General features: G+C 54.7%; 1 protein-coding gene across 2 annotated transcripts; it reads right to left on the reverse strand.

The window, feature by feature from the left end:
* Positions 1 to 12,549: 12,549 nt before the first annotated feature.
* On the reverse strand, positions 12,550 to 24,086 carry ANKRD54 (ankyrin repeat domain 54). 2 transcript variants are annotated; one of them, XM_077762094.1, is made up of 8 exons: positions 23,997 to 24,086; positions 22,518 to 22,565; positions 17,550 to 17,643; positions 15,075 to 15,146; positions 14,586 to 14,633; positions 14,386 to 14,510; positions 14,053 to 14,160; positions 12,550 to 13,681 (listed from the first exon to the last, which is right to left on the reverse strand). In XM_077762094.1, exons 2-8 carry the CDS (start codon positions 22,536 to 22,538, stop codon positions 13,607 to 13,609), a joined length of 543 nt encoding a protein of 180 aa, XP_077618220.1. In that variant the 5' UTR covers positions 22,539 to 22,565; positions 23,997 to 24,086; the 3' UTR covers positions 12,550 to 13,606. The 2 variants fall into 2 exon arrangements, with proteins under 2 accessions (XP_077618220.1, XP_077618221.1); XM_077762095.1 differs by having other exon boundaries at positions 15,075 to 15,141; positions 17,550 to 17,648.
* Positions 24,087 to 26,433: the final 2,347 nt, after the last annotated feature.

Genomic DNA, 26,433 nt, shown 5'->3' on the forward strand with positions numbered 1-26,433 from the left:
GTGATCATAACCTACGCTTTTTAAACACATTTTAATTAAAAAAACTTTTTTAAATGTTTTATGTATTCTTGAGAGAGAGAACATGTGCATGCACACAGGGGAGGAGCAGAGAGAGGGAGACACAGGATCCGAAGCGGGCTCCAGGCTCTGAGCTGTCAGCGTAGAGCCTGACATGGCCCTTGAACCCACTAACCATGAGAGCATGACTGGAGCCAAAGTCATGAACGAACTGAGCCACCCAGCCGCCGCTTTTTGTTGTTAAAATTTTAGGGGCACCTGGGTGGCTCAGTGGGTTAAGCGTCCGGCTGCAGCTCAGGTCATGATCTCACAGTTCGTGGGTTCGAGCCCCGCGTCGGGCTCTATGCTGACAGCTCAGAGCCTGGAGCCTGCTTTGGATTCTGTGTCTCCCTCTCTCTCTGACCCTCCCCTGTTCATGCTCTCTCGCTCTCTCTCTCTCTCTCTCAGAAATAAATTAAAAAAAACATTAAAAAATTTTAAGATTTTAAAGTGTATTTATTTATTGAGAGACCAGAGGAGGGGCAGAGAGAGAAAGCGAGAGAGAATGTCAATGTGGAGCCCAGGCTCGAATCCACAAACTGTGTGATCATGACCTGAGCCAAAATTATCAGTCAGATTCTTAACCACCTGAGCCACCCAGGCGCCCCACATTCTACACTTCTAATTCCTTAATTCAGTTCCACTAGCTCTGAATTCCAGACAGTGTAGGCATGATTCCTAATATCTTCTGGTTAGTGGACATCTGCTTCCAAAGATTCGAGGATGCTCTGCATCTGGGGTGAGTGGCATCAGGTTTCCAGAAACTCCTCTGAGCACAGGTGAAAATCCCAGGGGTGTGGGAGGAACTAGCCTGAAGAGTCTCCCCGCCTCCCTGCACTTCTTGGGCCTTGAATGCAAGTGCTGATGCCATCAGGGCCCCCTCTGTTTTCTGTCCGCTTTCACAGACTTCCCACTGGCATCCCCCTCAACCCCCCAGCTTCCAGAAAACATTCAGTCCCTGCCGCCTCTTCTCTCCCTTAACTTATTAAACATAAACTTATTATAGAAATATAAACTTATTGCAGACTGTCTTCAGCCCCCGCTACACGTGTCCAGTTTTACCAACAACCTTGTCGTGAAATCCAGTGTACGTCCTCCCTCCAAGGGGCCAGTCTCTTTAACCCCCTGGGAGCATTTGGCCATGTGACCTACTCGTCCGGGAGTCCCAGGCACAACCTCATGCACGACTGTATGAGCCAGTCATTTACCAAGACCAACAAACCTCTCTGGCTTTTGCCCAGACAAGAGGCTCCTAATGGGCTGGTCATTAAATCGCTCCCCCTCTGTCCTTTTCACCCCAGGCCATAATAAATGAATTATAAACTAGATGGGCAGATATGTCCCTGATCTGAAAGTTCCATCAGGTCCTCATTGCCCTCACGCTACAGCCAAACTCTTTGGATGGGCCACAAAACCCTCCATCTCCAGCCAGGTTGAATCTCTGGGATAAGCTTAGGAATGCTGATGGGCCCCAGGATTCTAAGGGCCTGGGGGAGGCGTCCTATCTGGTCTCCAGAAGAGAGACTCAATAGTCTGGTTTCCTAGTCTAGGATACCCCATTCAAGGTGAGGAATCCTTTCTGGGCTTGGGTTAGAGTTCTACTTGGAGCAGAGAGAGGGAAGATGGAGAGTGAGTCGTTAGGCAGGAGGTGGAAGTATCAGAAATGAATGGGCTGGGCCTTGGGCACGGAGGGGTTAACTCCAGAGTGAATCGCAGAGAATCGATGGGTTGCTCGCTGCAGAAAGAGGCAGAAGCAACGCAGGGAGGCTGAAAAGAACCGGGCAGAAGAGCATGCCACCTGGGGGAAATCAGCGACCGAGGAGGAGGAGCAGGAGGAGTGGGGGGAGGAGGAGGAGGCAGCTGCGGCTAGTGGCTACTCCAGAGGGAGTGCTCAAGTCTGGCTCAGCAGAGGAGGCGCCTTAAAGGAGAAGAGGGAGCAGCCGGAGGCAGACCTGCACCTGCTGGGAGGCGCCAAGGGGCAGCCACCGAGCCAAGAGGCAGCCTCCGCCTGACCCATTCACCCAGGATCAAGCAGGGCCCAGTGCCCAGAACAGAGGTGGGTGTTGCCCATTCTGAGCTTCACGGGGGCTTGCTGCATGCTGGGGGCTGGGGGCACAGGTATTGCCTTTCTTCCCTCCTCCCTGCCCCCCCCCATGCCCTTAATGTGTCCCACCAGCCAGGAGGTCCCAGGCACCAGGGGGATCCACAGGTAGCCGCCGACGTGGGCCATGGTGTGGAGAAAGGGTGAGGGCCGACACAGCGTGCATAAAAGCTTGCACAGTGTCAGAGGCACCACCTGTGACAGGCTGTCGGTTGGGGACTCCAGCCTGGGAGTCAAGGTCCCCACGATGGCAGCAGCCCTGATATCTGCCACGCAAAGTGCGACAGTGGCCTCCCATGTCCCCTCCCTGAGCCTCAGTTTCCTCTCCTGCACAATGGGGGCAGTGACCTATATGGTTTTCCCAGCTGTGCCACTGTGGGGCTCTCACTAAACTGGACCTTACAATGACTCCGGGATAGCACCCATGTTTCGCTGACTTTGACCCATGGCTAAGAGTCTTCCTGAGCTTCCAATCCCCACGGAGAAGGAAGGTAGTAGATACATGAGCAACTTGGGTTTGAGGTGCCCCTCCCCCATCCGCCGTGTCCTCACCCCATTCTGCCTGGGGGTGTCCGCCTAATTACCTTTCATGCCCTGAGCTATGGGGGTGATCCCGAGGAAGCTGAGAAACCCACCTCAGACACCTACATGGACTGTGTCAGGCTTGCACCGTGGCTCTGTCTCCCCACTCCCACCCCCATCCGCCATGAGCTTCCCACCCCCCCCGGGGGGACCTGGCTAGGGGCCTGGACCGAGACCCCCCCGGGTCAAGTGACCAGAGCTGTGGGCTCCTGTCTGAGCACGCCAGCTTCTTCTCTGCAGGTGTCCATCGGATGGAGAGATGTCGGATGCACAGAACATTTCACTAGACAGCCCGGGGAGCGTGGGGGCTGTGGCAGTGCCTGTGGTCTTTGCCACCATCTTCCTGCTGGGCACGGTGGGCAATGGGCTGGTCCTGGCCGTGCTGCTGCAGCCCAGCCCCAGCGCCTGGCAGGAGCCGGGCAGCACTACGGACCTGTTCATCCTCAACCTAGCAGTGGCCGACCTCTGCTTCATCCTGTGCTGCGTGCCTTTCCAGGCCGCCATCTACACGCTGGACGCCTGGCTCTTCGGGGCGCTCGTCTGTAAGACCGTGCACCTGTTCATCTACCTCACCATGTATGCCAGCAGCTTCACGCTGGCCGCTGTCTCGGTGGACAGGTGCGCTGTATCTGGGACCCGGCTTGGGTGGGCTGGGGAGGGCAGACCTGGACAGTTCTCTTAGGAAGGAGAGAACAGGGACCAAAAACGGAAGATGGGAGGGAGAGAAGGATCAGCTCTCTGGTCCCTCCCCCCCGCCCCCCCCAACCAGTCTCCGAAGGCCTAGAGAGCGTGCTTGAGGGCACCATCCTGCCCTCCCCGTAACTCCACTGTGAGCTTCCAGAGGACATCCCTGCGTCCTACCTGCCCGCACGGAGCCTGGCACGTAGCAGGTGCTCTGTCCATGTGCCAGGAATGGCCGCAAGAACACACGAATGGATTCATCAGCTATTTCACTACCGCCCACACCATGCCACGGGGTGTGGTCATACCTGCTTTCGTGGTTCGAAACTTGGGCTCACTCTCTAGCTGACGACCTTGGGCAAGTCCCTTCCCTCCGAGCCTCCAAGCTAACCTTGCGGGGTGCCAGGCACTGTGGCGTGGGGGGTTCCTTTCACCGTCGCAGCCCACGCTACGAGGCCGGTTGCGCCATCGCTCCGCTGTCCCGGCTGTCGTGGACGCGGAAAGCCAGGCCGCCGGCCCATAGGTGTGGGGAGAGGGCAGGGGTGGAGGGGGGACGGGCGGGGAGCGGGGCCGGGCCGCCCGCCNGGAATAAATCCGGTGCGCCTCCACTCTGCTCGATGACAGTCCTTCGGTCCTTCCACTTCCCCCAAGGCACGCCGCTACGAGGGGATGCGCCAACGCCAGGGGTCCTCTGAGGCGCACTGGCCAAGCTGGGGCCCCCAGCCCCGTGGGTGCCCCGGGGCGGTGAAATCGGGTCACCCCTGCAAAGCGCAGCCCCCAGACTCTGCCCACAGCCAGTCTGGCGGGAGAGCAGTTCCTCCGCCCGCTCCCACTCCCCCTCCTCCAGCTCGATCAGCACCTTCTAGGCCCTGCTTCCTCAGCCACTCTTTACCAAGCCCCTTCTCCCTTCCAAGCTGTGGCCTGGGTCACGTAACACTTAGCAGCCAATTTAGCAAATAGCCATGAAGCATTTACTGTGTATCTTATGCGGTGCTACGTTCTGCAACCTAATTATCAAAGCAGCTTTGCAAGGTAGGTATAATTAATTCCGTGTCTACAGATACAGAAATCACGAATCAGAGAGGTTTGGCGATGCGGGGCGCCTCGCTGCCTGAGTCGGTGGAGTGCGTGTCTCTTGATCTCGGAGTTGTGAGTTGGAGCCCCGTGTTGGGTGTAGCAATTACTTAAAAATAAAATCTTACAAAAAAAGAAGCAAAGAAAGAAAGGGCTAGTGGTTTGTCCAAGCTCACATCGCTGGTGTCTCACAGAGGTTGGATGCAAACCCACCGCTATTTAACTTTTTCCGCTCAGTGGAACCACCTTTTCCATTTTGGGGGGCCTCTGCTCTCAGTCCCCAAGGCTTCCACGGTTTTCCTTGGTTCTTCCTGACTCCTGATACTGCATCGGCCCTCATTCCTAAACCCGCAGCTCCCACACTTGGCTGGATGTCCGGAATCCTCAGACCGCTCCCGGTCCCCTTCCTTGGGACCGTTCTGTTCAGCACTCAGACCGGCAAGTCCTGATGGGCTTGTCGCAGCGACCGGGGTCCAGGTCCATTCCCTGAGCCCAGATCCCTTGCATTGGTCATTTCAGCCATTTGGTGTTCCCCTGTCAGGTGAGAAACTGAGCCACGCTCGGGTCCCAGCTGGCCGCTCAGCAGTCCTGGCCGCCCTGTGGGCCCCTTCCTCCTGTCCGTGCACACAGCAGGGTAGCCTGTGACTGTGGAAACCTCCTAATTAACCAATAAATCAGTCCTGACGGTTGCAGAACTACCCAGTTCCCTCCCCCTCCCCCCGCCTCACCACGTGCCCATGATATTTATTAGCTTCAGGCTGAGGCCTGAGACCTTTTGGCCTCCTGATCTCCCTGGCACACCTCCCGTTGCCGGGCACCCTGGGAAGGCCCCACACTTGACAGTAGGTGGCTGCTACATCTTCCCCACTGCCTGCCACCTGCCGCAGACCCAGGGGTCAGCGTTCTTTCTCGAACATCTCCGCTAAGGTTCCCACGGCTGACTCAGGCCACAGCAGTGGGAGTGTTTCTGGGGCACCAGAGGCGTGATGAGCCCACTTCCGCGGCCCCCAGTATGGCCTCCACCGCCCGGAGACCCTCACTTACAACACCGCTGACGCGCCTGTGTCTCGCAGACCAGAGATAGTACCTCCGTCTTCAGAAGTGAGAACTGAGGTTCCAGGAGAGGAGGGAGCTTGACCACAGTCCACTGGCAAATGTGCGGCAGAGCCAGGGTTTTGAACTTGCGCGAGAGCCCAGGCCTGAGGAAGGGGGTGGGTCAGGGGGAGCCCTCCACGTGGCCTGGGTCTCTGCGCAACTGGCTGAGGGAGGGTTGCACAGACCTGGGCCCCCGGCTGGACTTCAGGACCTCCTATTGTTGAAGCAAGTCTCTCTGACCCACCGGCGACAGATCAAGAAGCCCAGAGCGCCTCGGGGGCTCTGTCGGTTAAGCGCCCAACTCTGGGTTTCAGCTCAGGTCATGAGCTCATGGTTCTGTGAGTTCGAGTCCCCAGTCGGGTTCCGCACTGACAGCCTGCATGGGATTATCTCTCCCCCCCTCTCTCTGAGCCTCCCCGCTCGCTTGCATTCGCTCTCTGTCTCTCTCTGTCTCTCAATCAATCAATCAATAGAAGAAGAAGCCTGGAAGCCCCAACTAATGGCTGACAGTATAGCCTGGACCAGAGTAGGCACAGAGCAGGTATTTCATACCTGAAGATGGAGATGACCCTTTCCTTCCTTCTTTCCTTTACCCTCCAAACATTTAAGGGGCGCCTGGGTGGCTCAGTCAGTTAAGCGGCCGACTTCGGCTCAGGTCATGATCTCACGGTTCATGGGTTCAGGCCCCACATCAGGCTCTGTGCTGACAGCCAGCTCAGAGCCTGGAGCCTGTTTCGGATTCTGTGTCTCCCTCTCTCTCTGACCCTCCCCTGCTCATGCTCATTCTCTCTCTCTCTCAGAAATAAATAAAACATTTAAAAAAATCAAACATTTAAGTGCCTGGCCTTAAGCGATGCCATGAGGGGAAGACAGAAAGGGCAGGAGTTTGACCTGGTCCCTGCCTCCAGGGACTCCCTGGCCAGCTGGAGAGCCAAATATCAAAAGAAGAAAGGAAAGCACCGTGTGATGGGGCCATAACAGAGCAGCCACAGTTCTGAAAGGGCGCAGAGGAGGAACCTCCTGCCCTCCCGAGCAGTCCAAGCAGGAGTCCCACAGGAGGTGACATTTAATATGCATTTTCCTAAAAAAGGTGAAAAGAGCCTGCCAGGTGGAGCAACAGCCTGTGCCGAGGCCTGGTACGGCTAGGAGAAATAGTGGGCTCAGCAGCTGCAGCAGAGCAAGGGGAGGCCAGGAAGCTGGGTGCGGTGAGGTCCCGCCGCCTCCTGGGCCAGCTGAGAGCGGGAACTTCATCCCTCAGGCAGGTGGGGCTGCCATCGGAGGGCTTCAGGATGGGCCGCATCAAGCATGTGGTTAGAAAGCCCCCAGCACTGCTGTGTCGTGGCCGGGCTAGAGCTGCGAGGCTGGCGGCCAGGAGCACAGTCTAAAGGCTGCTCTGGAGCCCTTGACCAGGGAGGCTGCCGCCGAGGGCCTGGCCCAGGGCTGGGAAACTGTCTTGCCCTGGATTTGGTAGGAAGACTGATGGCCTGCTGCTGGGCTTGGGCTTAGCTTCAGAGGCTCCTGGGTCTGCCTCAGGGGGCTGATGAAATGTTTGGAAGAGCAGATGGTTGCAGTATTTCGGTTAGCAGAGAGCTGAGAGTCCTGTTGGGTCACAGGCAGGCGCTGGGGGCTGGAGGAGCCCTGGCCATTCTCCAAGGCCCAGAAGAATCCACCAACCTGAGGCCCCTGTAGGATCTCAGGCTGGGCCTGGGGCAGCCTGGGGGGAGCTTCGTTGGAAGGAGGTTTGAATTCTGCAGCCTCCTCACCTTCCTATTTGTGCAAACCTCTTAGGGACGGACCTGCAGCGCTCATGCCTCAACACCTGCAAGGCACAGAGTTCTTCTGCCAGAAAAAAAGGCAGAAGCATGGGGGTTTGGGGGGCCCGGAAGGCCCTAACCCAGTGTGGGCAAGCAGGGAAGACTCCCTGGAGGAGCTGGTGCCCAAGCCAAATCCTGAAATGGGAGTTAATGAGGGCAGATGGGGAAGGGAAAGGTGAGAGAACATGTGTGCAGGTCACCTGGAGGCGGGCACAGCATGAAGGGCCGGGGGCCCGGAACAGGGTACAGGGGGGCCTCGGCAGGAAGCGAGCTGGGAGAGGTGGGGACGCTTGCCAAGGATTCTGTAAATCCTGTCTGAAACAGAGACTGTCCTTTGTCCTGAGGGCAATAGGGAGCCACTGAAAGGTTGTGAACAAAAGAATAAATTTACCAGATTTACTGGGAACTTTCTGATGCAGGGCAGGCTTTGGAGGGTGGGGGGCCGGAGGAGATGGGGGGGGGGCAGGGAGACCAGTCAGGAGACTGGTGTGAGAATCTGGATAGATGAAGGCATCCAAGATGTTGATAGTGGGAGGGGGGGTGTGGACACGCAGGACAAACCCTTACAAGGTACAGTCATTGGGATTTGGGGACTAAAGGTTGGGGGGTGTCCCAGATTACATATCAGACTTCTGGCTTGGGCGACTGGGGGTGGCAGCGGGGAAACAGGGGCACAGGTGTGGGGCTGAGACTTAGGGGCCACAGGGAGACAGGAGGGAGCACTGTAGAGGGTACTCTCAGGCCTTGGACTTGGCCCTGGAATTGAGTCTCATCTTTAGAGTTTGAAGATGGAGAAACTGAGGCTCAGAGAGATTAAGTAACTTGCCCAAGATCACAGAGCCAGCCCCAGAGCTGGGTCTACCTTGGGCCTGACTGCATTTCCGTGGCCTTTAAGGGAGAAGAGGCAGGAAGGGGTTGGCTGGAGCAGAAGGAGGAACTTGAATGTGCAAAGGTGACCCCCACCCTCGCCCCGCCCTGTGTAACAACTGTAGCCAGGGCTAGAACTCAGCCCTGGGGAGGGCGGGCGAGGGGAGGGCCCTGGCACAGCCACTCACCCCCTCAGCCTGCTTCAGGCTGGCAGGAAGAGCATCATCTATCAACTTTGAGGTGTGTACCTGGGGACATAAATACCAATTAACCACCCCGAGACTTCCTGTTAATGAACATCAGTTCCTCGGCTCTGACGCAGGGCTCATTTGCGAGCTGCTGGCTGGATCCAAGGCGGCGTGAGGCCAGAGAAACAAGCTGTGCAGGGGTGGGGTTGCTTCTGGTTTAAGAGGGCGACACTCTGATTTATTGAGGCATCTGCTTGCTGCCAGGTTTAGTGGCTCAGGCTCTGGGTAGGGGTGATACTGAAGCAGGAGGAGGCGCGGCGAGGAGGGGCTTGGGGCAGGGGTGCCAGCTTGGAGTTCCTGGGATGCTGGGGGGAGGGGGCGCTGGCCTGAACATCTGATTCCCCTGCCAGGTCAACTCAGAGAGGTGGCAAAGTGCAGGGGTCAAGGGACGGACTTTGAGCCACTGTCAGGGTGGAATCCTGACTTCAGCACCTCAGGTCTCTGACCTATCCATGCCTCAGTGACCTGCACTGTCTGCGCGCCAGGTCCCATTCGAGGCAGGCCACCCTGGGGTGCTCACTGGCTGCTACCGACTGTATGCAACATTGCCGGGCGGGTCCTGGTCTCCAGCAAACCCCCTCACAATCGAGCCGAGGAGGCGTGACTTACCCACGTCCGCCCCTCTGGGCGCGCCGACCACCAAGTGCCATCCTCCCAGGCTTTCAGAGTGGGAGGAAGTCACCAGGCTGGCACGGACCAATCACAGGGACAGGAGAACATCCTGGGCCCTGGGCTGGGGCTTCCGGAAAGAGGTCTTTGCTTCCCTGAGCCCGTTTCCTTATGTATAAAATGAGTTGATCATATCATATCTCCCTGAAGCACTGGGGCCAGTGCCAGGGGGGAGGGGCTATGTGTGACTTCCTTTGGGAGCCAGAGCTGGGGTAGAGGTGCCGGGGACTTTGTTGGGATTGTCCAGGCATCAGTCCAGCTTCCTGACCTCCTAACCTTGCCTTGGGCTCAGCATCTGAAGCGGTCCGGGACGCAGGCAGTGCTGGCAGGGAGAGTGTTTTCTCCCAGAGAGACTAGACTTTTCCCTGGAGCTCATGGTGCCTGCTCTGGGTAAGAATGCACCTGATCTTAGGGGTGGAGGGGACAGCCTGCCTCCCCTGGTTTCTGCCTCCAGGACAAATCTGCAGACCTCAGGACCTCTGCAGCCTAGTCCCCCCTCCCCCTGCTGGCCGGCCTCTCCCCCTCCTGGGTCTGGCACTTTCCAGGGAGTCTCCTGGTCCCACAGCCAGCTCACACCTATCCTCCAGCCTCCAGGCCTGGTTCATGCTGCTTCGTCCACACCCCCCTCCCTCCCAGCCCTCCAGCCACCCTGGAAGGCTTGTCATAATTAAGGCAACCACCAAAGTTCAGCAAGGACCCCCTAGCCCCGCCACCTCACACTGTCCTTTCTCTTACCCCCAGGTGACCAGAGGCCTGCCATGTCCACCAAGCACACTGTATCATGTATCCAGCGAGAAAAGGGCCAGACCCTCCCTACACCCGGGACTGGTCACGGAGACAGAGATGTCACCCAGTAGAGACCGCCGTCGGTTCATACTGACTGCGTCCCAGGGGACGCGGGTGGACATTGGTACTTTGGCAACCTTGGCAGAGATTATGTTAGGCCTGGGCTGGGACACCCCCACCCGCAGCCCCGCACCGGCTACCCGACCTCAAGCAAGCTAGCGGCAGCAAGATGTTGGCTGGCTGACATTTTACAGCAAACGCGAAGTCAGAGGACTTGTATAAAGGGGCTGCTGGCACACGGTAGGAACTCAGCCGATGCCCTCGCCCTTAGTTTTCGGGAACTCTGCTTCGGAGAAGGCTCTGGTTTCAGGCACGGTGGAAACAGCGTGAGGGTTGGGGGCTGATCCAGGTTCCAGCCCAGCTGTCCAGTTGGATCCGCCTGGCAAACCTGTATTTTCTCGCTATCAGAAGCAGCAGCAAGGCTAGTCATCCCGAATAATGGTGGTGAGAACCTGTGAAAATGCTTCTCCAAGCACTTACCGCTAACATGAACGAAATGTGAAGGTATAAAGCAAAGGACCCGCCCCAGAAGGTGAAATCAAAGGACAGCCGTGGATTTCTTCTTTCTGCCAGCCCCCACGTCCTCCCCCCACCCCCCCGCGCCCCCTGCCCAGCTCAGCCAGCTCAGGGCCCCNCCACTGACTGGCTCTTTAGACAGATTTGGGGCTGCAGACATTTCTCGGCTGGAAATGGGGTGAAGCAGACTGGCTGACTGCCTGGCCGCCTGGCAAGTGTTTGACGACTGGCCTGTATGGCTGGGGAGGGAGTGGACAATAACCCCTTCGCTTGTCCCAGTGGCGCAGTCTCGTGGTTATGTGGCTCCAGGGCCCGGAGTGGGTGGGAGGGGCAGCACCCGGATGGAGGAGGGCGCAGGGATGTAGCCTGCTTCCCAGGTGGGGATGGCTTGGTCCCGGCCAAGGGCTTGTTAGGATTAGCCAGTGAGTCTCCGTCAGGCTGTTCTAGAAACACCTGAAGTCATCTCAGGGCAATTTCATAAAGTCCCAGAACCCTCCAAAGTCTCAGTTCTGCCAACGCAAAGCAGGCTGCCCTGGGGGATGACTGGTCTCAGAAGTACTTGGGTACTTGGGTACCTAGGATGCCCTTGGCCGGCCTCTTACCTCTCTGCTCCATAAGTTCTTTTCTTCTTCTTTTTTAATTTTTAAGTGTTTATTTTTTAATGTTTATTTCTTTTTCTTAATGTTTTTTTAAAATTTATTTCTGAGAGAGAGAGAGAGAGAGAGAGAGAGAGAGACAGCGTGAGCAGGGGAGGGTCAGAGAGAGAGAGGGAGACACAGAATCTGAAACAGGCTCCAGGCTCTGAGCTGTCAGCACAGAGCCCGACATGGAGCTCGAACCCACGACCCGCGAGATCATGACCTGAGCCGGAAGTGGGACTCTTGACCGACTGAGCCGCCCAGGCGCCCCTGCTCCTGAAGTTCTGTAGCAAGAGCTCCTAACTTTTTCTGAGTGTGGACCCTGGTGAAAATGAAAGCTATGGCCACTTTTGTCGGAAACACACATGCACACTCTTCACACAAAATCTTGCAGTTTGCCGGGCGCGTGCCTCTCCGAGAGCCCGTTTACTGAAGCCCTTGGCCCTGAAGCCGAGAAACAGCCTCAACTCTCCGCAGGGTGATGAGCCCCAGGGGATGGGAAGGTAAGGAGGCCCAGAGAAGCAGGTCCCAAGAGAATGTGGGCCCACCGGCTTTGAGGTCCGCTTCCTCCCACCCCTGCCTCCCCTTTGCCTTGCCCCTCTCCTGCCCAGTCCCACGCCCGGGGCCATGGGCCAAGCATGGGGCTCCAGCCTGGCGGAGCTCCTGGAGAGGGCGGACTCAAACGTGCTCCTAGGCCTGAGTGGGCAGGGTTCCTTCGAGCCAGAAAAGCCGCCNACCCCCTCCCTCACGGGGCTCCCCCTCTCTGCGCGCCCCTCCCCTCACTCAGCCACGTGGACAGGCAGGCTGTTTACTCCTCGGCAGCACCTTGAGCTGCGGGGGAAACTTGTTTGCTGCCTCTGGCCCTCTCTCTACCCCACAGCCTTGGGGCTAGCACACTTTCCCTTCCCCACCCCTGCCGTGCTGGTGGGGCTTCTCCTCACAGGGTCCCCCGAAGGCGGCCGCAGCCTGTATCTCCCACCCACCGAGGCCCTTTTCTCTTCAGGGTCTGGGGAGCAGCGGGTTTCTGTGGGTTCCATTCCGATCTGATCAAGCTGGGCTGTGGGGGACAAGCTCCCCTCTGAAGAGTAGCCGGGGCCCCAATGTGGTGCGAGGGCAAGCGGAGCCCAGCCAGGGTGGACGTGGATGGTGATGGGGGGAGAGTCTGTCTTTACTCTGCAGTCAGTGCCTTGGAGAAGGAGAGGGCCGGGCCGTGCGGCCCCATCTTGGGCAGACCCCCGCCTTCTGCGCGCCCACTGCCCACGACCCCGGCCAGTCGGCTTCTGCAGGGCAGGGGCGGGGTACCTCCCTGACGGCGAGTCCTGCGCCTCCTCGCGGCTGCGGCAACATGTCCACAAACTGGGTGGCTTAAAACAACACAGATTTATTCTTTCAGTTCTGGCGGTCACAATTCTAAAACTCAGACTCACTGGGCTGAAGTCCAAGGGTCAGTAGGGCTGGTCCCCTCAGGGAGAGCTGAGGGGAGAATCTCATGTCCTTGCCTTTTCTAGCTTCTGTGGGCGCCTTCCTCCTCTGACCCCTTCCGGCTGGGTCCCCTCCCTCCTCTCCTCCCTCCTGCTTTCCTCGCCTAGGGGTCCCTGTGATTGCATCAAGCCCTCCTGGGTAATCCAGGAGAGTCGCCTTGTCCAAAGATCGTGCATTTAATTACATCTGCAAAGTCCCTCTTGCCCCATAAAGTCACGTTCACAGGTCCCTGGGATGAGAACGCGGCCAGCTCCCCAGGGGCCTCTTTGCGGCCCACACAACCAGGCCGCAGATCGAACCGCTAGGCCCTCCTAGTATTTCAAGGATTGGGAGAAGAAGGCGGGGGGCTTCTGTGCCTTGGGGTCCTTCCAAACCTCGTATTTCTAGGCTCTACGCTTCACCCACCCTCCCTGCCATCCGGAGAAACTCACGGCAACGTCTCCTTGAAAGTCAGGTGATAAGTCAGTCTAAATCTAAGTGCTGGTGAGAGATGCAGGGCCAGCCAAGAAGCCCCCGAGGGTGCCACACCGTGCCGGCTGGCTGCCACATGCCGGCGGCCGGAAGGGACACAGAGGCGGCTCTGGGGCCTGCCGAGGGGGCCGGGGGAGGGAGCCCACGAGACGCGTGAGGCCTGCTAGGACAGTGCGTGGCGGCCAGAGCTGTGCGGCTGTGGTGCTGCGGGAGCGGAGCAGGAAGTGGGGAGCTGCGGTCCCGGCCCGCAGAGACGACGGAGACCACCGTGGTCGCGAGTGGCGCTGATGTCACTGAGCCCCTGTGAGAGCGCATCTCCGCCCCACGGCATCTGGGGGCAAGGGCCTCACCAGACAGCGGGCAGCTCCAAGGTCCCAGCTTTGGGCTTTTCCTCTGTAATGAGCGAGCAGCGGGGGCAGGGGTGGGGCAGCGGCGGCCGAGCAGGAAGGCAGGGGGCCTCTCTTGCTACCTCTTCTCCAGGTTCTGCATCTGCAGGCTGAGGGACGTGAAGCTGGCCAGGAGGTCGGTCACCTCATCCACCTGCGGGACAAAACCACGGCTCTGTCACAGGAGCCACGACAGGCCCAGCCGTCCTGGCCCCCTGATCTCCGCCCCGATGCAGCGGCCTGGGGAGGGCAGCCTTTGGCTCCCGGGGCACGTGGTGGCCTCCACCATCGGTGGAGCAGCTGTCCAACCGATAGTCCTTGACTCCAGGTGGCCTCAGACTGTCCCAGAGAGAACGGCCACAAGTAGCGTCAAAGGAAGCAGACAGAGGCTTTGAGGTCCCCAGCGGGCTACAGCCCCGCAGCCGTGGCCTCTTTCTACACGAGTGTCTGGCTGCGTCACAGCAGGCCGGGCCTGGCCAGAGGTGCCTGCCAGGCTCCGGGTCCGGCCCTGTCACCGCGGCTCACCTGCTCTTTGGTGCTGGTCATCTGGAGGCGGGTGCAGAGGTCGTCCAGCCGCTCCCGCTGCTCGTGCCGCCCCAGGCGCTCCAGGTACTCCCTCAGCATCTGGATGATCTGGAACGAGGGGCTGGGCTGAGCCGCTGCGGGTCTAGCCAGGTGGCACAGACACAGCCACCGCCGCCACCGCCACCGCCGCGAGGCCCCGGTAGAGCAGCGGCCGAACGGGGTCGGTTTGGAGCAACCCAGGCGCCCGAGTGCTAGAGGCTGGCGTGTCCGCGGTCACGGCGGCCCCTGCCCCGCGCTCGTTTGTGCTGTTGGCTCAGCATGAAGGGCGCTCACCTGCTTCACCTCCAGCCGCACGGCCTCCAGGCACTGGGAGTGGCCCTCCTGCAGGATGTTCAGCTTGGACTTGGCCAGGTGCAGGGGCGTGCGGCCAGCTCGGTCCAGGGCATCCACGCGGGCCCCTGCGGGAGCAGGCGGAGGTGAGCACACTGCGGGTGAGGGCGGGAGAGGACGGGGAAGGGGCGGGGGGCACATACCTCCTCGCAGCAGCGTGGTGATGACAGGGACGTGGTTGGTGCAGGCCGCTGAGGAAGAAGAACAGGGACCTGAGAGTCCAGGACACCAGGGCTTGGCCCCGGGCGCCGGGACTGGGACTCCGGGGAGGTGCCTGCACCAAGGCACCAATGGGGTGGGTCCAACTCCCTCCCTGTACGGCTGGGGAGACAGAGGCTTGGGGACGGGACCTGCTTCACCACGAGCCACAGTGCGGGTCGGCCACAGGGCAGGGACAGGCTGCGGGTCTCACCTTCCCTGGCAGAGCTCTGCCGAGCCATGGAGGTTGCTAAAGCAGCTGTGCTCGGGGCCCAGCCAACTGGTGACCCAAGGGGAGGTCCATGGGATGCAGAGTGCGGGGCGCTGTGCGGCCCCGGGGGCTCAAGCTCTCCCCAGGGGACAGGAGGTCCTGCTGGGAACTTAGGCCCCCCCGGCTCTCCAGCAAAGGAGGGACAGGTGTCCTGGGGGCTTACCCAGGTGCAGCGGCGTGTTCCCCAGCCCATCCCGCTGGTTCGGATCAGCCCCGTGGTCCAGGAGCAGCTGCACTGGAAACAGGAGAACCCACGAGGCGTTGTGGGACTTCTACGGACTGGACTCTACCCCCCACCCCTACCTAGCTGAAGAGGCTTCCTCAAACTGAGGAGCACTGAAAGCAAACACGGTTCCTAGGTTGTTTCAGTCATTCATCCATGCATTCACTTATTCACTCACGGGGTCCATGTGCAGGATTCTGAGGGCCAGGAGCTAAGGATTCTGGGAGAGCCTCCTGGCCTAGGCAGGTTTGAAAAGACAGATTTTTAAAAAATGTTTTTTTCTTTATTTATTGACAGAGAGCATGAGTGGGGGAGGGACAGAGAGAGACACAGAATCTGATGCAGGCTGCAGGCTCTGAGCCGTCAGCACGGAGCCCTATGCCGGGCTTAAACCCATGAACCATGAGATCATGATCTGAGATAAAGTGAGGCGCTTAACTGACTGAGCCACCCAGGTACCCAAAAAGACTGAGATTTTGAGGGTTAAAGAATGTTCTCCTGGGGCTCCTGGGTGGCTCAGTCGGTTAAGCGTCCAACTCTTGATTTCAGTGCAGGTCATGATCTCACGGTTCATGGTTTGTGAGATCAAGCTCTGCATCGGGCTCTGCGCTGATAATGTGGAGCCTGCTTGGGATTCTCTCTCTGCCCTTCCCCTGCTTGCTCACTCTCTCTCTCTCTCAAAAATAAATAACCATTTTAGGGGCGCTTGGGTGGCTCAGTCAGTTGAGTGTCCGGCCTCAGCTCAGGTCATGATCTCACAGTTTGTGGGTTCGGGCCCCGAATCGGGCTCTGTGCTGACAGCTCAGAGCCTGGAACCTGCTTCAGATTTATGTCTCCCTCTCTCTCTGCCCCTCCCCTGCTCATGCTCTCTCTTGCTCTTGCTCTCAAAAATAAACATTAAAAAATAAATAACCATTAAAAAAAAACAAAAGAAAATTCTTCCAACAGCAGTGGCTACTAGTAAAGGCTCTCAAGGGTATTTTCTGGTCTTTCCACAGCCAAGTGCCATCGTGAGAATTAGGCCAAGAGAAGATGCTGACCATCACCCTCCCTGAGTCTCTGTGCCATCTCAGAGGTAGGCCGTGGTACAGAGGGCTTATCAGTTACCCAGATGGATAGGCAGGCAGACTAACTCATGCGACAAGGTCAGGTTCAGCAACACACCACATGTAGAAACTAATACAAGAGGTACCGTAGACCTAAATGTACAAGCTGAAAGTCAGGCTTGTAGAAGGAAATAAGAGAATATCTCTATGACCTTGGGATAGGCCACAGAAATCCTTAAATAGGTCAAAGAAAGGCTAACCATAAAAAAGAAAAGATTGATCAACTGGATTTATTAAAGTTAAGAACTTGGGTTCTTTGGGGCACCTGGGTGGCTCAGTTAGTTAAGCGTCCCACTTTGGCTCAGGTCATGATCTTACGGTTGGTGGGTTCGAGCCCTGCATCGGGCTCTGTGCTGACAGCTCAGAGCCTGGAGCCTGTCTTCGGATTCTGTGTCTCCCTCTCTCTCTGACCCTCCCCTGCTCACACTGTCTCTCTCTCTCTCTCTCTCTCTCAAAAATAAATAAGAAACATTAAAAAATTTTTTTTAAATAAAAAAAAAAAAGAATGTCAACAAATTGGGCACCTAGGGTGGCTCAGTTGGTTAAATGTCTGACTCTTGCTTTTGGCTCAGATCATGACCTCATGGTCCATGAGTTTGGGCCCCGCATCAGCCTCTCTGTTGTCAGCACAGAGCCCCCTTCAGATCCTCTCTCCTCTTTTCTACTCTTCGCCTCCATACTCTCTTTCAAAAATAAATAAACCTTAAAAAAATTTTTGTACAAATCAATAAGAAACCACCAGGCAGCTTGTTTTACAAAAGAGGGGGCGCCTGGGTGGCTCATTTGGTTAAGCGTCCAACTTCGGCTCTGCTCATGACCTTGCGGCTCATGGGTTTGGGCCCATGAGCGTTGGGCTCTGTGCTGACAGCTTGGAGCCTGGAGCCTGCTTTGGATTCTGTGTCTCCCCCTCTCTCTCGGTCCCTCCTCTGCTCGCGCTCTGTCTCTCCCTCTCTCAAAAATAAATAAACATTAAAAAATTAAAAAAGTAAAACCACACAGGAAAACTAATCTATGGCACAGAAGGTCTACATGGGGCTAAGGACCCAAAAGGGCATCAGGTAGGCTGCTAGGGTGCTGAAAATATTCATTTCTTTCTTTTTTTTTTTTTAAGTAGGCTCTATACCCAATGTGGGGCTTGAAGGATCGTGACCGTGATCACGTGATCAAGAGTCACTCGAGCTATGGCCTGAGCCAGCCAGGCATCCCTGAAGATATTCTTTATCTTGATCTGGGTGGTGGTAACCTCTAGGGAGATGCTGCTTGTCCAGCTCCCTTCCCTCCTCCCCTCCTCCCTCCCCTGGGGACTCACCGATCTGGTCATTGCCATTGCAGGAGGCAAAGTGTAGAGCTGTGCGGCCCTTGTCATCAGCTGCACAGGGATCCGCGCCATCTTCCAGCAGCTGCTGCACTGACACCGCCAAGATGGAGGGAGGCAGGGCGACAGAGAGTAGTGTTAGTTAGGCTGCCGCCCCTGGCGGGGGAGAGTTTTGCTCAGGGACTTTGCAGGCAAGGTACCAAGAAGCCACGGGACAGCGAGCTCCCCCTGGATGCCGGCCTTGCAGGGAGTGTCATGACAAGGGACTTTCGCTCCTGAGGACACAACTGAGAACCCCGGATTCTGGCTGCTCAGACTGTGTGTCAAAGGTTAGGACATCATAGAAGGATCATGGCCCTCGGCGTCAGGAGTTCCAGAATCCCAGAATTCCCTAGCACAGACTTTGGCCCCACATCCATTTGGATACACACCCTTTCCAGCTGGACGCGGCGGCCCAGGCTGTTGGGCGGCGCTTCCTTGGCTCCTGAGAGGTGGCCCTTTACAGTGAGCGGCCAGGGCACCGGTTTGGAGCCACAAAGACCTAAGTCCCAGGCTAAGCTGAGTAACGAAGAAAGGAGAACATTGCCGACAGCAAGGGGCAGTGGGGAGAGCTGGGCTCGGAGTCGGAAGGCCTGAATCTGGGTCCCAATTCACCAGCAAATGGAAATCATCTCCCTCCTGCCCGTGTCCACAGCTGCTGTAATGACTGTAATGGATGTGACATTTCTTCTTTGCGAAGGATGGAGCCATTATAAAATGGGAGGCATTATGTGACGTGTGTGTCCAACAGAAATGTAGAAACTGCCACCAAACATCATCATTATAGAGCATCTGACGCTTTAGTCTCCGCCAGCGGACCTCTCGAGGACTCCCGACGAAGCCCGGAATCTCCTCCCCCCTCTTTCACGTCAAGGTCAGGTTAGCCGCTCCATGAGCCGCGCCCTCAGTGCTCCGGTCACCTCTACTGTAGCAGGACTATGCTGTGATTTTGGATGTGTCCCTGTACACCGAGCACTAGCCTGGCGCCAGAGACCTGACTGCTGAGCCCGGTGACCACCCAGCCAGGCATCGTGCCCATCACACCAACCAGGAGGAGAGCCCCATTCGGTGATCTGCCCCAGGTGTATTCACCCAGCTACCAGGAGGGAGGGCCGTGACACAAACCCAGACTTCTCGGGTCTCTCCGCTCCAGAACTTAGGCGTCTCTAACTAAATACATCACTTCGGTTTTGGGGGGGCCGTTTTCTTTTGGAGACGGGATCACTTTGTATTCTTTTTCTCGGGTCATATTGTAGGTTTTTTGATTTTGTTTATTTTCCTTAATACCTAGGATTAAGACAGGACTTGTTCAGCTCCGTGAAGGTTGTTGACTGACTGAATGAAGGTGGCAGGAAAAGGTTTAGGGGAGTGAAGAGAAATAAGAGCTTCGGGCCATCTCAGTACCTTCACCAAAAGATAGACAGTATCAAAGAGAAAAGACAAAGCTAAAATAAGACAAAGCTGAAAGAGTACATTCTCTTTTGCGATTTGTGCAGGTGTGGTCTTTTTGGTTGGTTGGGTTGGTTGGTTACTTTCTTTTGAGAGAGAGAGGGAGAGAAAGAGCATCCAAGTGGGAGAGAAAGAATCTCAAGCAGGCTCCATGCTCAGTGGGAAGCCCCATGCAGGGCTTGATTCCATGACCGTGGGATCATGACCTGGACTGAAATCAAGAGTCGGATGCTTAACTAACTGACTGAGCCATGCAGGTGGCCCATGCAAGTATGATCTTTTTGGAAAGCACTACACTGGTATCTATCAGAAGCCATCAAAATATGCCTGTCTTTTGACGCGATAACCCCATACCTGGGGAATTATCTTAAAAATAAAAAACCATTGTGCAAATATATAACTAACTAAATAACTTTTGCTTTGTCCCTCTGAAGGCATGATAGGCGTCCCTTAAAAGTTGCTGTGGGGCACCTGGGTGGCTCAGTCACTTAAGTGTCTGACTTCAGCTCAGGTCATGACCTTGTGGTTCATGGGTTCAAGCCCCACATCACGCTTTGCGCTGATGGCATGGAGCCTGCCTCGGATTCTCTGTCTCCCTCTCTCTCTGTCCGTCCCCCACTCATGCTACCTCTCAAAAATAAGTAAATAAACACAAGAATAAAAAGCTTTTAATGTTTATTTATTTTTGAGAGAGACAGAGCGTGAGCAGGGCAAGGGCAGAGAGAGGGGGAGACACAGAATCCGAAGCAGGTTCCAGGCTCTGAGCTGTTAGCACAGAGCCCCATGTGGGGCTTGAACTCATGAACTGTGAGATAATGACCTGAGCTGAAGTCGGATGCCCAACCGACTAAGCCACCCAGGCGCCCCTGAAAAAAAAAAGCTTTTAAAAAAATTGTGGTTATGGTTGGAAAATGGAATGCTAAGGTGATTTTTGCTTTTTACCTTGTAAGCTTAGGGAAAAAACACATACAGCCATGTACTCATTCATTCTATAAACGGAGAAAATGCTGTTTCCATTTTGAGAAAACAAGTGGTTACAAAGACCATGAAAAATTACCCAGGCTACAAAATTGTGTATACAGCACAGTTTGCAAGCCTATAAAGAGAATTTCTCTGTATAGGAGAACAGATGGGAAGGATAGTCCCCAAAATATTAAGAGATTCTTTCTTTTTGCTGCTTATGGACGTTTTTCCTGTGTATTTCTCTTAACTCCCAAACATTTTAAATGTGTACATAATTTTCATACGTATGAAAATATTTTATGATTTAACAATAGCAGGACATCAAGGGGCGCCTGGGTGGCTCAGTCAGTTAAGCGTCCGACTTTGGCTCAGGTCATGATCTCAGGGTTCCTGGGTTCGAGCCCCACATGGGGCTCTGTGCTGACAGCTCAGAGCCTGGAGCCTGCTTCGGATTCTGTGTCTCCCCTTCTCTCTGCTCCTCCCTAGCTCCTGCTCTGTCTGTCTCTCTCAAAAATGAACAAACATTAAAAAAAATTTTTTTTAAATAGTAGGACATCAATTTTATGCCCGCTGTAATTGCTAAGGTACAGCCAAAACCCAATAAGCGTGCAGAGAAGGGAAAGGAAATGCTGACCATAAAGAGAAAAGCCCTACAGCCTGTGTCACCGTCTGTCTTGCAAGAGCCTGGTAAACCTAAGAGCCGTTTAGATTTGCAGTCAAGTGCTCTACCAAGAGCCATTTAGATTTGAAGATGAGTGTGTGAGAGTCCGACTGGAAAATTCCAGCACTTCTCTCAAAATAATGAAACCACCAACCATGTGAGTACCTGATTCAAGATGAACTAGGCTTTCTGGGAAAGGGACGTGTAATTCAAATGCTCTCTCGCCCCACACTTGGAGATCATAAAAAGAGAACACATATCATTTTTTCCTTAGAAAGCTAGCTAGGTTGCTGCTAAATATTCCAAAATATTAAAGCTCAGGCAAAAGGGACTAGAGTGAAGAGAGCTGAAAGGCTCTCCGGTTTCCAGGCCTGCTCACGAGGCTACGCCAGGGGTAATGGAACCATTTCAAGGCCCGGGGTTTAATGCCCAGCCCCCTGAGGTAAACGACTTCCTCTCGGCACTGGCTGTACCTGGGCTCTCGGAGCCCACAGCCCTCGTCTATGCTCACATGGTTATCTGTTGACCACAGCATACCACCAAAATAGAAAGAGATCTACTCGAGGTAGGCAGGATCACCTGCCTGGGGGGGATCAAGATGTTTGAGCCCTAATCCTCAGAGTTTATTGGATATGTTACTTTACGCAGCAAAGAAAGATTTTGCGCATGTGAATAATGAGGGACCTTGAACTAGGAATATTGTCGTGAATTATTCAGGCCCAAACTAATCAAAGGAGTCCTTAATATCGGAGAACCCCTCCCTGGTTCTATGGGAACCAGAGAGTCAGCAGCCTGAGGGTTCAGGCTACTGTCTATGACCTTGAAGGTGGCGGGAGAAGACTACAGGCCAAGGAATGTGGGTGGCCTCTATCAGTTGAAAAAGGCAACGAGACCATTTTCTCTAGAGTCTCCAGGAAGAAATGCAGCCCTGCTGATACCCTGCGATTCTTGGTGTTGTATTTCTGACCTGCACAACTGCAGGCTAAGAAATTGGGGGTGGGGGGAAGGTGCCTGGGTGGCTCAGTGGACTTCCGCTTCTGCTCAGGTCCGGGTCTCGCGGTTTCTGAGTTCGACCGCCCCCTGTCGGGCTCTGCGCTGGCAGTGCAGAGCCCACTTGGGATCCTCTCCCCCACGCCCCTCCCCTCCCCAGATAAAAGAACTAAACTCAAAGAAAAAAAAAAGACAGACATTTGCGTTGTTTGAAGCCACTCTTGTTTGTGATAAATCTGTTGCAGCAGCCATAGGCCACTAACGTACGGATAAAAATTGAATGTTTTCCCTAGAACTTGTCCTTGTACCTCTGATGCTGTCACTGCCCCGCCGGCCAATGAACACCGGAGAGCACCAACCAAACACCAGAGTGGTTCGGAGCCCCTTCCCTTCTCTTCACGTGTCCTTTGAGAACCACCAACCCAACTACCCCAGAGCCTCATTGAGCAGCTGAAGGTGGTGCCTCTGTTCAGATGGGGACTGGTGCCTCTGTTCAGATGGGGACTCTCCCGGGAGTTAAAGCCGACTTGTTCGTTCCCATTAGCTGGAAGTTCTAGAAAGCTCCTACCCCATTTGCCGGGTGCCAGGGATATGAAAGCATGGTCCCAACATCAGGGAGCCCATAGGGCGATGAACGTTATGACATCGGGGCGTTCAGGGTGACAGGGATGCATGGGCAGAGTAAGCATGTAAGCCAGACTCTAACTTTTGCAAGTTAATTACAGTCATACAATATATACAAGGAGCCTGGTCCAAGGGGTGAGCTGGCATACTGAATTCAAGCACTGTCTTCCCAGCAACCGGCTGCCTCGATTTTTCTCTCTCTAGCCCAGAGAGCTAGCCCTGCTTTGCACACTCACCTGTTTCCACGTCGTTGGCATTGGCCGAGTCCCTCAGCCTCTTGAGGGCTGCGAAGAGAGTAAGAGAGTTCCAGTTAAAAGTAAGGCAAAGCAAAACAAAACAGTTACGAAGAAGCAGAAAGTGGATGGCTTCCTAGCTAGGCCACCGTTCACCCCCGATAGCATCTGAAGGGACAGAAGGGCACCAGGATACAAGAGACACTACCCTGGGGACAAGGTAAAAACTTGAAATGTGGCACCACTAGTGTAAAAGACACATTCTGTCGTAAATCCTTCAAGGCCTTAGGAGTCAGCTCTTGGCTCTGCCACTTAGGGGAGCTGGGTGACCTTGAGCAAGTTAATTAACCCTCCTGGGCCTCAGATTTATCACCAAGGNTCTTCACAGCCCTGAATTGTTGCACATACAAAAATGAAACGTTTACACAGAAGCTCCTTGTGAGTAGGCCACATAGATAATCTTAAATTCTCCCAAACAGGCCATTCCCAAATAACTTACTTACGTTTGGTAATTCCTAAGCAGAACTGTTTTTCACCTACAATGATACTACCTGATGCCTTTGTCTTCAGAGAAATGGTCAAAATTGCGACCCAGATACATGTAATGCTTCCTTATTTTTATAGAACACTTTGTGGTTTGGGTGGTACTTTTGAATTCTCATTTAATCTTTTAGCACCACTGAGATATAGGTGGAATCACAGAGAGTCCTAAAAGGACACTCAAAGTTCCCATTCTTAAATCTTCAGGGCCTTGGCTTCCACGTCATCCACAAAATTAAAAAAAATACAATGGACATACTCGGGTAGGAATTTGAGTCTGGCTGACATGGGGTCCTAACTCCAGCACAGCCACTTTCTAGGTATGTGACTTGGAGCAAGGCAATCTCTCTGAGCCTCAGTTTCCTCTTCCATATAATGGGAATGGTATCTGAATCTCATGGAGTCATTGTGAGGATCAGAAATGATCACATACCGCCCCGCAGGGTTTGGTAGACAACAAAAGCAGAGTGATCACTACATGGTCATCTCAACTCACCAAGCATCCCCATAAAGCAAGTACTGTGCTCATTTTACAGATGCGAAAACTAAGGCTGTTAAAGTTCTATCGTTTGCAGAAGGCTTCACCGAGGTAGAGGAATCCAGACCCGGTCTGTGCATTTAAGTAAGTGGGTAAAACTTGGCTACAGGCTCTCTGATAATAAAAGTAGTCTCCGCTACTCCATTTTATTACCTACTAATAAACGCCTGGAGTCATGAAAAGTTTCCATTCAGGAATTACCAAGTGCTTAAAGACTGTTTCACGTTCACGGTCCTTAGCAGCTCTAACATCCCGATTCCTACTGAAAGGAGACGCGATTCGGGGGTCGTTGGGGGGGGCGCTGAGCTCAGCCGTCTGAGGACCCCGTCGGGAGGGATCGGGGTAGGGCAGGCCCCCCGGGGTGTCGGCGGAGGCCCGGCCCCGCCTCCGGCCGCGCTCCTCACCGTGCACCTCCTTGCCCGTGGGCCCGAGCCGGCGGTGGGGCCTGGCGGCGCGTCTCAGCCGGCCGGCAGGGATCTTACAGCGCAGCTCATCGCGGGGCTCCGCATCCTGCTGCCACAGGACGTGCAGGTAGCGCAGCGGGGACTGGGCCCCGCCAGACGCCCGTCCGGGGAGGCCCGCGCCGCCGCCCAGGGCGGACCCGAAGTCCGCGAAGGAGAAGAGACCCTCGGGGCCCGTCAGCGGCTCCGGCGCCACGGCGCACTCCCCATCCGAGCTCGAACGGNGACCGACCAACCGACCCGCTTCCTCCGCCCTTAGCCTCGCTGTCAGCGGGCGAGCGGGCGGGTCCGGCCTGCAACCACGGCAACCGAAAGGGGGGGCGGACTCCTGTCGCGAGCAGCCAATCGGGCACAGTTCGGGCTGTAGAATTGGTTTCCGGCAGCGTGATTGACGGACACAGAAACCAATCACATATCGGAACGGCCTACGCCCTCGCCGTACGTCGCTACCGGAGCCAGTAAAACAGCTAAGTTTAAGACACTTTTTTCCCCGCTCCCTGCATTTCCCCCATCGGGTCATGGGAACGGTAACGGGCAGATACTTTAACCAATCACGTTAAGATGATCTGCAGCCACTCTCTAAGGAAAATTAAGAAGCCGAACTATAGGGATAAATACGGTTGCATTTCAAAGCATTGAAGGTAAAAAAAAAAAAAAAAGACTTCCTGGTGGGAAGTGTCTAGTGTAAGTAGTAAAATGAGAATGTGTTAACTTTTGGGCTATTATCGCAAACTGAGGAGTAGGAGCTTCTAAATGCGAAAGATCCCTTTAGTTTGGGTTCTCCTGTAACCCCGGCGTTGATCATTGATTTACAGAGAATTTTAATTTAGCGTAATTGCCCCACAGCGACACTGCAGTCCGAGAGCCAGTCGCTAGGAGCCAGGTAACTGTTCAGTTCCGGACGCACGATCAGAGTGGATGCTCGGATGAGATGCTCACAGCCCTGTGGGAGTGGACGGAGCCGGAAACACCGACTGGCTCCGCGCGCAGTGAACGAGCTTAGCAACCCCTCCCACAACCCAGTACCCCATAAACACTCCTATAAGGTGGACGAGGAGGACCATCCCTATTTCACAAACAGGAGTTGAAGCCAGAGAGACACGGGACTTGTTTATGGATGCCCAGCTCTCTGGAGAAGGGCTTTGGTCCAGACAAAAGTTCTTCCTTCTCGTTGAGCCCAGTAAAAGTGCAGTCTTTCTCTGACAGCTGAAAAGCACTTTCAGAATTTGTACTGCTCTCAGAAAAGCATCGTGAGATTTCTCATGATACTGTAACGGAGAAAAATACTGTTTGTTTGATCTCCTCTACCCCCCATCCTATAAGTACATATATGCCAAATCCACTTGTAGCTAGAAGGAAACCTAGAAAAGAAATTAACACTGAACATGTGTCATTTACGATTTATGGATATATATTATGCCATTTACTTCTCCCTTACAGGAGTCTTAGGAGGTAGATAAGGTTATACCCACTCTGCAGATCAGGAAATTGAGGTCCTGAGATGTTATAGGAATTATCCAAGGGTACTGGGTTAGAAAGTTGAAGAACTAGTATTTGAGGCCAGAAAAGCCCTCTCTCTCACACAGTTTTCTGTAATGAAGAGTAGCCTGCAGAAACCTGGCTCCAGTTTAAGTGACACCTGGGTATTTATATCTCCCTCCTGCTGAATGTACCTGGAAATAACTTTACTATTCATTCCTCTTCTTTTTCCATGTAATAACTTCTAGTCTTCTTGCCTCCAGTCTCTTTGTAGAATTCAAAGTGCACATGCTGGCTAACACACAATTCTTTTCACGTCTCTAGGATCTGCCTACCCACTGAGTTCAGGCTAAAGTGCAAACCCTTTATCCCAGCAGACAGCCATGTCTTCCCCCTACTCATGGGTCTGACCCTCAAGCAATCTAGTCTACTAAATGTGTGTGCATTGTCACAATATTTTAATTTAAACAGTATCCCTAAACATTTAGAGGTGATTGTTACTTCTCCTTTTTGCATCAGCTTTGTTGAAGTATAAATTACATAGCCCAACCTTCTGTGCGTTTCAAGAGCCACTTGTTATTTTTTTTAAAAATTTTTAATGCTTTATTTATTTCTGAGAGAGAGAGAGAGACAGCATGAGCAGGGGAGGGTCAGAGAGAGAGGGAGACACAAAATCGAAAGCAGACTCCAGGCTCTGAACTGGCTGTCAGCACAGAGCCCGACGTGAGGCTTGAACCCACGATCTGTGAGATCGTGACCTGAGCCGAAGTCAGACGCTCAACCGACTGAGCCACTCAGGCGCCCCACTTGTTATTTTGGATTAGAATAGGATGTGGGTTGAATGTGGGCCCACTTAGCCATAGCCTCAGGGCTTTAGACTTGAACTTGAGCTGTATTTCCC

Source organism: Crocuta crocuta, unplaced genomic scaffold, assembly GCF_008692635.1.
Source record: "Crocuta crocuta isolate KB4526 unplaced genomic scaffold, BGI_CrCroc_1.0 scaffold193, whole genome shotgun sequence".
In the NCBI taxonomy this organism is placed as follows: Eukaryota; Metazoa; Chordata; class Mammalia; order Carnivora; family Hyaenidae; genus Crocuta; species Crocuta crocuta.